This window comes from Dicentrarchus labrax, unplaced genomic scaffold, assembly GCF_905237075.1.
Source record: "Dicentrarchus labrax unplaced genomic scaffold, dlabrax2021, whole genome shotgun sequence".
In the NCBI taxonomy this organism is placed as follows: domain Eukaryota; kingdom Metazoa; phylum Chordata; class Actinopteri; family Moronidae; genus Dicentrarchus; species Dicentrarchus labrax.
The window spans coordinates 479,608-489,754 of record NW_026136995.1 but is presented as its reverse complement, the minus strand read 5'-3'; the positions used below and the strand labels follow the sequence as shown (position 1 = coordinate 489,754).

At 38.6% G+C, this 10,147-nt stretch overlaps 1 protein-coding gene across 1 annotated transcript; it reads right to left on the bottom strand.

Annotated features, from left to right (window-relative positions):
• Positions 1-5,870: 5,870 nt before the first annotated feature.
• Positions 5,871-10,147, bottom strand: LOC127361024 (uncharacterized). Its single transcript, XM_051395591.1, has 5 exons — positions 10,126-10,147; positions 8,716-8,839; positions 8,228-8,429; positions 7,981-8,085; positions 5,871-7,233 (listed from the first exon to the last, which is right to left on the bottom strand). The coding sequence occupies exons 2-5, from the start codon at positions 8,794-8,796 to the stop codon at positions 6,860-6,862; spliced, it is 762 nt and encodes a 253-aa protein (XP_051251551.1). The 5' UTR covers positions 8,797-8,839; positions 10,126-10,147; the 3' UTR covers positions 5,871-6,859.

The window sequence follows — 10,147 nt, the reverse complement described above, 5'->3', positions numbered from 1 at the left end:
AAAATAGCTTTAACTCATACTGCACTATACCCTCTAACAAATCATGCATGATATCCACAGCGAAATTGTCAGTGCTGTGAAAATATTGTAATGTATTGAATACACAAGGTTTTTTAACACCATAAACAGCAGGTAGAGAAGGATCTTCACTTAGTGCATTGCAATGTTCAATATGAAGCTCTTTGGAGCGTAGAATTAGTCCAGGGTTATCCTCAGTAAATACAGACTGAATTTCTTCCTTATTTGTCAGACAGAACCTACAACATTGTGCTGCACTGAAAGATTCAACAAAACCAAACAAGCCATTTAAAGCAAGATTATCTCCTGTGACTTGAATTACAGAGCCAAACAATGGTTCATCAATAAATGGAAGTTGGATTCCTTTTTGTTTCTAAAATTTTCAAATCGTCAATTAGAGGCTTTAGTATTTCTTCGAAACCATACGTTTTTAAATCTTGTGTATAGAACAGAGTTGCCAGATGCACATTCATGAGTACAGAGTTCACCTTAGGTGGGAGATTTTTTAGTGCAAAATAAACACAACCAAGTTTGTGGATCCCCTTCTTAGAACCTAAAGGGTTAGCTGTTTCAAAATCATCATAATAAAGCAAAATCTGTAGAGCATGCCTCTGTTTTGAGAAAAGAGGATGGTTTTGATAATATAACCCATCATTAATATCTTTGTATACCCCATTTTTGCAGTGTTTCTCTTGTAAGAAGCACTCTCTGATCTCACTGTTTTTGAAAATGGATTTCAATGTACCTAAAATGGGGACATACATGTACTTGTCTGTGACAGGATTTGACTATATGCACCTGTAGTTCTATCTCTACGCATATCCATTCTCACACCAAGGACAAACTCTTTAGGCTCAACTATTTCCCATTTTTCTTCATAATATCTTTGCCTCTTCCTCTCTGTGTTAAATGTTGAAAAGGGATTACCTAATTGATTTAAACTGTGCTCTATTTTCTTATGAATTTCTGACTCTTTGGTTTCAGAAGAAACTGTTGAACATCACTAATAACTTCCTCCATTGAACAAACTATTGTTTGGACAGTGCTTTGAGAGATACCAGAGGTTTGCAAGTGTGCAACAATTGAACTACACATTCTTTCAATTGCATTCTGTGTGATAACAGGGGGAACCTGTAACATGGATGCAGCAGAGGTTGTTGGCTGATCACTAGAAAATCCAAACTCAAAATGTCTTTGTGTGGCCACTTCCTGATTAGTATTGACTGGTTCATCATTATGAACAGTGTTCAAGTGCTTTCTGAAGCCATTGTACGTACAAAATGATGAAGGACATCCTTGCTCTCCACATTTGAAACAAAGGTTTTTAGCTGGATATAATGCATGCTGAAATTCTAAATGTTGACAAAGGACTGAACAATTTTTGTGGTGCATTTTACAAACAAAACATGTGAACATACTCAGACAGTTTTTCTAACTGTGCTCCAACCTTTCTGAACTGGTTTCCCTTTTAATGGTCTTGCAGTAGTCGTGCTCTCAGTTCCTTGATTCGTGGGGTTTCCTTTGCATTTCCAACAACGATGTTGTACACTGTCGTTTGAATGAAAGTGTAGAACGCGGAAAGCGCTTCATCATAGGAGAGACTGAAGACGTAGTGAGCTTTAAATAGCAGATGGCTTTCTGGTCCACAACAATGCAGAACCTTTGGATCTTCTTCTTTTGCTCTCCGGTGCAGAGGAGAAAAGGCTGTCTTGCATCAACTTTATCCAGGAATGTAGTGAGGCTGGCTCCTTCCTGAAGTTTGGATGACACATTCATGCATATACTTAGCATAACATACTAGATTAGCAGCAAGAGGGGAGCAATAAGATGAGAAGAAGATAGGAAGAGAATGAGGAAAGGAGGAGGAAATAAATAGCATGTACATTCAAAGTTTTTCCAAAACATTCTGTTAATTCCAAACCATTACCATGCCTGGAAAACTATTTTTCTAATTTCAAACTCTTACGGGAATTTCTTGACTGTGGGAACCCTGGTGGTAGGACAAAAAGCTAATGGTACTTACCTTAAGAAATCTAAGAAAATGGTTGGCTGCCTGTGCTGAGCTTATCTTGGGTGTTTTTTTCTGGCCTCTTGATGTAGGGGGCAGGAGATGCAGCAGCAACAGGATAGCAGACATATCACTATCCCAGCCTAGGAGACAAATATTTGACAAAGAACATCAACAAAAGCATTAGAAAAAAATATTCCTCATTGCTATTGCAGCTGCCATTTAGCTAAAACAGCCCTGTGATTACTACTCCCTTCAAGAAAGCAAAGATGATGTTAATGTTTATTAACAAAATTCTACTTAGTATTTTATTATTAAAATGACTAAAGAGCTTAATTAATTTATTTCATTTATCTACTATCTATTATCATTGGTCTACTGTTGCCTGTTGGACTTGACAATGACTCAACAGCTCCTCAACATCTGTTCAATCTTTAAACAACAACTATGTGGAGACAAACCTTCTTGAAGAAACTGGTTAAAATCATAGTTTATGGAACTTTGATATACTTTGTGACTCCTCCATATTCCACCTTTGCCAGCATTTTCTGTATGAATTTAGTAAATGAAAAAGAGAGGGTAGCTTACTGTACAATTTATATCCACTGTAATTAAAATAAATAGTCAATGTGAGTCAACTTCTTTAATAATCTATAAAGTATCTCACCACAAGAAATGCCAGAGGCCATCAATCGAACTGTATTTTTTAAAGTCTTTAGACACAGAAAAATATTTCATGTTAGTCATTTATGTCATTGAGAGAATCTAAAGGTTTAAGATGCCACAAAAAATAATACTTAACTCTTAACAAAAATGTATGTGAACAACACAAAAAACACAAACAAAGCAGGTAATATATCAATATTACTTAAAACACAAACAATATCGACTTTAAAGAAAGGTTTAGCTCAGATATTGTTAACAATGAGCCAGTAACTTAATTGTCAGCAATTTTTAAACACTGACTTTTAGCTAACATCCAGCTGGCCAGCAGCAATCAAACTGTAGCTCCTCTGTAGCACGCTAGCTAACAACTCCTAACAGCTAGAGCTAAGTGCATCATTAAAAGTTATTTTGACCACCTTTTGACTACTAAGTTAGTATTTACTGGTATTAATTTTTCTCAGAAAAAAACTACGAGACTGTTTTTTGACAGTAAATACTGTAAAAAATTGAAAGCGAGATTAGCTAACCACGAGTGATAGGGTCTCTAGTAAGAGTGGGTCGACATGAATTAAAATTACACTGGTTTACCATTGCAAAACGGGTACCAGAAGGCAAATAAATATAAAATATAACATTAACCGATAATACTTAATTTACTTACCAAACGCAGGTCATTCGCAAAATCCCTCGTGCAGCAGTCGGTGGAGCGCTCACAGATCTTCTGGCTTCAGCCAATCACGTGTGTGTATGCAGTGGGGGCAGGGTCACATGAACACTTCAAGTGTAAAACCCAGGATCGGAGTTTAGAGTGAGAAGTTCAGAGTCAATATTTTATAAAATTACACTTACAGGTTTAATTTAGTGACACTTTGTTTTTACACTTGGTTTTGACACCAACTACTTATCAACTGAAGTCAAATATAGTGGATTGAACTCTATCAGAGTAGAATTAACTCTACTTTTGCTCAAATTTCACTAACACTGAAAATTTAACACTTCTGAATTTGCTGTGTGGTCCAGTCCAACTTATTATTTAAGTACACCCCCAGGTACTTTTCCTAATATTCCTCCACAGTGTCCACAGGGACCCCCTGGATGGAAACAGGGGTCACAGGTGATTTCGCCCTCCTCAGATCTACTATGAGCTCCTTTGTCTTTGTCACATTGAGCTGCAGAGGGTTCAGTTGAATGCATTTAAACATATTTTCGTTAAAAAAACATCTTCACTTAAAAAAACCCCACACAATTTAACTTTTCAACTGATTTTTTAAACACGTGCACTCATCCAACATTATTCCACATTAACACTTACATAGTGGGCTGAAACACTGCTGATCTCCCCTTGTGCGTAAATCCTTAATATAATAATAAACCGATTGCAAATCCGGCGTCGGAGTTTACATGGTCGCATACTGTCGTTAGCTAGCACCTCGTTGCAAATGACACACTGTGGCAGCGGAGCATCATCAGGACCAATGAATGAAAAACCAAACCTTAAATAATCAGGGTCATACTTCCTCCGTTTTCTGCTCGCCTCCGTGTCCACTCTCATTTTCACCTGAGGTACTAATCCATTATGATACCCTTTTTTTCCCGGTGTATTTTTTTCTCACGCCACACGCCTCCCCTGAAGTCCTCTGGCGCCCCCCGCTGATCAAGACTAACTACATCTTTAGACAGTGAGTCTCCAAGGTTTTTGGGGCCAAGTACAAGTTTTCTGAGTTTAACATCAGACGAAAAGGTGCAGGAAAAAGATGTTGGTAAAAGAGTATGTTGGGACAAGATGTGGGGAAATAGGATGTAAAGAAAAAACGTGGGGAAAGGAGAAGGTTAGGCAAAGATTTGGGGAAAGGAGAAGGTAGGGAAAAGATTTGGGGAAAGATGATGTAGGGACAAGATGTGGGGTAAGGAAAAGATAAACCGGAACCGGAAAGGGGATATAGCGAGAATTACTTTTACTCCAAATTTCCGGAGGAAACCGGAGCATCCGGAGTAAACCCACACAAACATGGGGAGAATATTTGAACTCCAAACAGAAAGGTCTGGCCTGAATCAGAACCTGACTGTGAGGCACCAGTGCAAACCTACCCTTTTTTGGTGTCCTCAAAAAAGGTTATAGAAGACGATTAACGAGATTGAAAAAAAGGGAGAAAAGAAGAGGTGCAGGAAAAGGAGGAAAGGAGGTCGGGAAAAGATGTGGGGAAAGGAGGAAAAAGGGAGAAGATATGGGGAAAGGAGGAGGTATAGAAAAGATGTAGGGAAGGTAGAAGGTAAGGAATTCTTTAACCCTAGCTATTAGGCAGGTTAGCTTCTGCTCAACCTTAGTGGTTTCCTTATAGCTCAGCTCGAGCTTGTTGCGTTCCAAGTGTTTTTTAATGGCACGAGTCTGTGTAGTCCCCAATCGGGGCAAAGACTCCCCTGTGTTCGCACACTAGTTGGAACTCGTGATGCGCGGGTCGGGGTCTTTTCCAACCCGCGGGTCCCGCAAATCGGGACAAAGACTCCCCTGTGTCCGCACACTAGTTGGAACTAATTTGACCCGCTCCATCCCGCCCGCACAACTGCATCTATTTTCAAAACCCGCCCCACCGCTATTAAACATTTTTAAAACACATTTTACACCTTTGTGTGTTTTTAAACATATTTAGAATGCATTTAAACATATTTTTGTTTTTCAACTTATTTTTTAAACACGTTCACTCATGCAACGTTATTGCACATTAACACTTACATAGTGGGCTGAAATTTCTTTTTTTTTCAAATAAACCTCAGTATATGCTCAGTTCATCAATCCTAGGCTATATGAAAGTTGGCAAAGCGTCCAGGGCACAGTGCCACACAGCACTGCATGCAGATGTATTTGGTCTCCCGTGTACATGCAGCAACGTGGCATCTGTTTGCATTTTTGACCTGGGTGAGCTTGGGCCAGTGATTTCCTGTGCTGAACCTCACTGGGTACTTTGGTCACTGTTCTGCGCTTTGCTGGAGGTGGGGTCCCACTGGGTCTTCCTCTTCTGCTTTGCTGGAGGGAGCCAGCATTTATCAGTGCATGGGCTACAGAAGCTTTGAAGATGAGGAGATTCATCTTTTCCAATCCAGACATCAGGTAGAGGAACCAGGCATTAACAACGGTCACATCCAAAAAATGAAAAAACACTTGGATATACCACCGCTTGTTTCTACGTCTGTGGGGATACATTGCCACACACTGGTCAACAAGATCCACCCCACCCATGTGTTGATTTCCTGGACTATTCTATAGTCTTCCCTATTCTTTGCTGCACTTGTGGTCTAAAAATATGACAAAATGATCATTTTTACAAACACAAACTACAACTAATCTGCACAAAAATGTATAATTTTTTAAAAACTAACATAAATATACCCAAAATGCACTGAATTACAACCAAGATAGTCATAATAAAAGATGAATCAACCACATGACTTGTGTTGGAAATATACTTTTGTGCATGATGTCCACTTCATTGGACACATGGTTAATCACAATTTACTACTTATTTGAAATAAAATGTTCAAAACTAAAAGAATAATATTGTTCCTTAGATATTCCTGCATACCATTGTATTTTGTTTTACCTCTAGGGTTCTCCTGGTATAAAAGGATTGACAGGATATTCCAGCAGTGGTCAACAGGTGTGGCTGTCTGTCGGCCATCTTGGATTCAGAGGAGGTTCACTTGTAGTTACAACAACTAACCACTGAATAAACCTCAATGGAGGGGGGCAGCAGAGAGCATTCTAACGGCTGATATGCAATTCCACCATAGAAACTATTGCATTTTGGAGAAGATGACTTTTAAACAGCTGTCCACTGTAGTGACCGCTATGCGACAGAGGGTTAAAGACACGTTAAATATGTCATTGAATAAGACTTTCATTTGGTCTGACAAATGTGCTTGAAAACAGCCCTTCGAGGGGCACTGGGAACTGGCAACAACAAATTCAAATCTTTATAATAATAAATATATTAATGTATCAAAATAAACAATAAATAAATCATAAATTAAACTAAATTTAGGCTTGCATTTTTGTAGGTATTATTTGCAATAAAAAGAATAAATGAACATATTAACTACATAGGCTAAAACAGAGCGTCTACCTACAGGCTACACCTGTTTTCTAAAGGTTTCTTATAGCACATAATAGAATTATAAACTGTACCACATATGGCTATTTTCATGAAGGCATTGGCATTTAACATGCGGCACTGTGCAAAAAAAGAATGGTATCAACTGTGCCGGGGTTGAGTCTGTTTCGCCTGGACTCGAGCACCCGGCCGGCTGAGCTGAACGTCCGCTCAATGCACTTGTTGCTGGGATGCAGAGAATCATCCTTGCCACCTTGGCAAGCAGAGGGAAGGCCTTTGACTGCGACTCCCAGAAACGTAGAAGATCATCCCCATCCCACAAGAACTGGCTGTCAATGTAGCCCCGAACCTCGTCTTTCTCGCCATCTTCTTCACCATAATCCTCCCACTCGCTGAACTCATCCCTTTTTCTTTTGGCTCCCTCAGGTTCCTCAACTAAAAAATAAAATGGAATAATATAGTTTTACTATTTTGATTTACATTTACACTGTAGGAAATTGTTGATAAATAAACCATTGTATTAATACGCTGTTATGTTATGTTATGTTGGCGACTTTAAAAAGGCATTGCAGCTCAACTTACAGTTGTGTTTCAGTATATTTTGTACACTGTTATCATAATTATTATTACTATAAACTATGTTAATTTAGTATGCCTCTTTAATATTTCAAGTGATCTACAAATACACTTCCTTACTATATTTAGTGCTTTTAAAGTGTCCCACTATGACAATGATAATGTATTTAAAGTGAAGTTCAATAACAACCTAAACATCATAGACACATACTTTAAGTGTGACGTTATTATAGTGTTTTCTTGAAAACAATTGTGTTTGTTAAACTTAAGAATAAATGTTGCTATTATACTACAAGTGTATTATATTTCAATACATTTCAAGTGCATTACATCAACAGATTACAAATTGCATTTCAGAAAAGGAACTTTATTACACTTCAAACTAAAATACATAATTCAAGTAAAGGACATATAATGGTAATAACACAATAACAGGAACATAATTACACATCACCATTCTGTGCCATCGATCTGAAGAAGAACTAGAACTGACACAGAGGAGAAAACAACACAAACACACTCACAAGAAAGATGATACACTAATGCAAAAGCAGATATTGCACAGCACCAGCAAACAGCCTTTAACTTCAACGAACAACATCTTACTCTGATTATGAGATAAGGCCTTGTAGCTCTCATTGTTGCACTTCCTCCGTAGAAGGGCCCGGATCTCGGTCACCTCTGTGTTGGGGAATCGCTCCCTCACTGCATCTGTGAAAACAGGAAAGAAACATGGGCATGAATTAATACAAGATAGACAATGTATAACATTGAAATACAATCATTGATGATAATGGATTTGTCAATTAATCATCACAATGATTGTGTATTCATAATTATGACACTACTGTACCTATAATTGCGTTGGTTTTTTCTGGCTCAAGCTGCTCCTTCAGCTCGCCTTTTTTCCCTTTCCCTGTGAGGATTGCCTTGGCCAAAGTTTCCCTTCCAAACACCAATGTGGCCAGTTCCTGTGTAAAGAGGGACATCCTCCTCCCACTCAGCCTCTGATAGAGACGTTTTGGGACTTGCACTGATGAGTTGCTCAATGACATCTGTGAAAACACACAAGCAGATTAAGACAAAAGGTACATTACAAACACTTCCCTAAAGGGCAGGATGGCACGTGTCTTGGCTTCAAGTGTTTTAGTTAGTAATTCCAGGATCTTGTAAGATTTTTTTTTTATGCTTATTGCACTCAATCATAACAAAGATTTTGCAAAAATAGCAGTAGTTTCTGCAGTGTATGATTTCGCATTTATTGAATATTACAACCCGCAAATGCAGCAAAATCCCTGAATTTGCATGAATTGGTGAACATGCAAGATCCTTCAGTCATACCATGTCTTCACTGCCAGTGTCACTGCCAGTGCATGGTGAGTCGCTTTGGCTGGAATTCATGGAAGAAGGTGAATCTGCCATTTGTTTAGGACGGTTTTGAGTGAAGACACCAGTCCTGGCAGCCCTAAAACAAGGACACAGTATCACATTATGACACAAAGAATAAGTATCACATTGTGACAGAAAATAGCACATATATGAATGTCATTTCACAAGCGCTAGATCTGATTTAACTGTCATTTTTTTCTGATTGGATGAGGATCATTACTCATACTTTTCACCGCTAGCATGCATGTCTGACATGAATGTTCCACTCACTCAAAGCCATTATTGAGTGAGAAGATGGAGTAGGGCAAATGTTTAGTATAGCATGTGAAGTATAGAGAAGCACAGGGTTCCCATGTTAAGTCAAATGTAAAATTCCATGACTTGAGTTCCCCAGACAAAAAAATGAACTTCCATGACCTACTATGAATGGTACAATAAACTGACCAGTGATTTCAGAGTAGCCTCATAGCGTTCAAGCATATTTTACTTTTTAGAGTGGGAGATGAATAAATGGGCATTGAATTTGAATTGAAGTTGGGTTAACCACAACTACTCAAGCAAGCAGTAAAGCTAATAGCCAGATATACATTGATTTTGTGTGGAAATACAGTATATTTGTATTAATAATACATTTTAAACTGCTAAAACAAAATTCCCCAGCATTCCATGACTTTGCCCCAAAAATGATCATTCCCTGACCTTTCCTGAAAATCCATGATATTCCAAAAATTCCATGACCTGTGGGAACCCTACAAGCAACTGCTACACATTCTTGTGTGAATAAGACCATATAGCCTGTCTCACTGGACCCTTCTCTTGATTGATATATTGCGATGCTTGGCAACAGAGATGGAAGATTAGAACTATTTCTTGGAGTGGATGAAATAAATAAATAAATAAATCTACATAAATGATTGAAAACACAATTTGATATCTTAAACGTGATGGAAGTGGAACTGATGTATAAAAGCAATATGGCACTTGTGGTCATGGTATTGGTACAGATACCCACAGCTGTGGTTACCTGCGCCAGTCTGCCAGAGGCCTCGTGGTTATATCTGTACCAACCCCACTGTCACTTGTGCCATATTGTTCAATCAGTGAAACTCAAACAAGGAGTATTAACGGTAGACAATGATGGCAAAAATGGCCGTGGATTATTTTCCAATATGTAATATGTGGGAAGTCGGGTCTGTATTCTAAGACATTACACGTAACATGTATGTTCTTCAAATTAACAATGGGGTGCATGTCTTGAATTCACTTCATGACCTCATTGACAATGGCTGCAGGTGTATGGGAGGGTTCAGGTGGTGGCAGAGATAACCCTGGCATCACTAGCATACCTATGCACCCACCCACCTTTCAGAGCCCTTAATGTGTC

Coding starts and splice junctions, on each gene's coding strand:
- LOC127361024 (XM_051395591.1), bottom strand. CDS start 8,796: ATGGCAGATTCACCTTCTTCCATGAATTCCAGCCAAAGCGACTCACCA. Junction 8,430..8,715: donor ACACTGGCAGTGAAGACATG/GTATGACTGAAG, acceptor GTGTTTTCACAG/ATGTCATTGAGCAACTCATC. Junction 8,086..8,227: donor AAAAACCAACGCAATTATAG/GTACAGTAGTGT, acceptor CTGTTTTCACAG/ATGCAGTGAGGGAGCGATTC.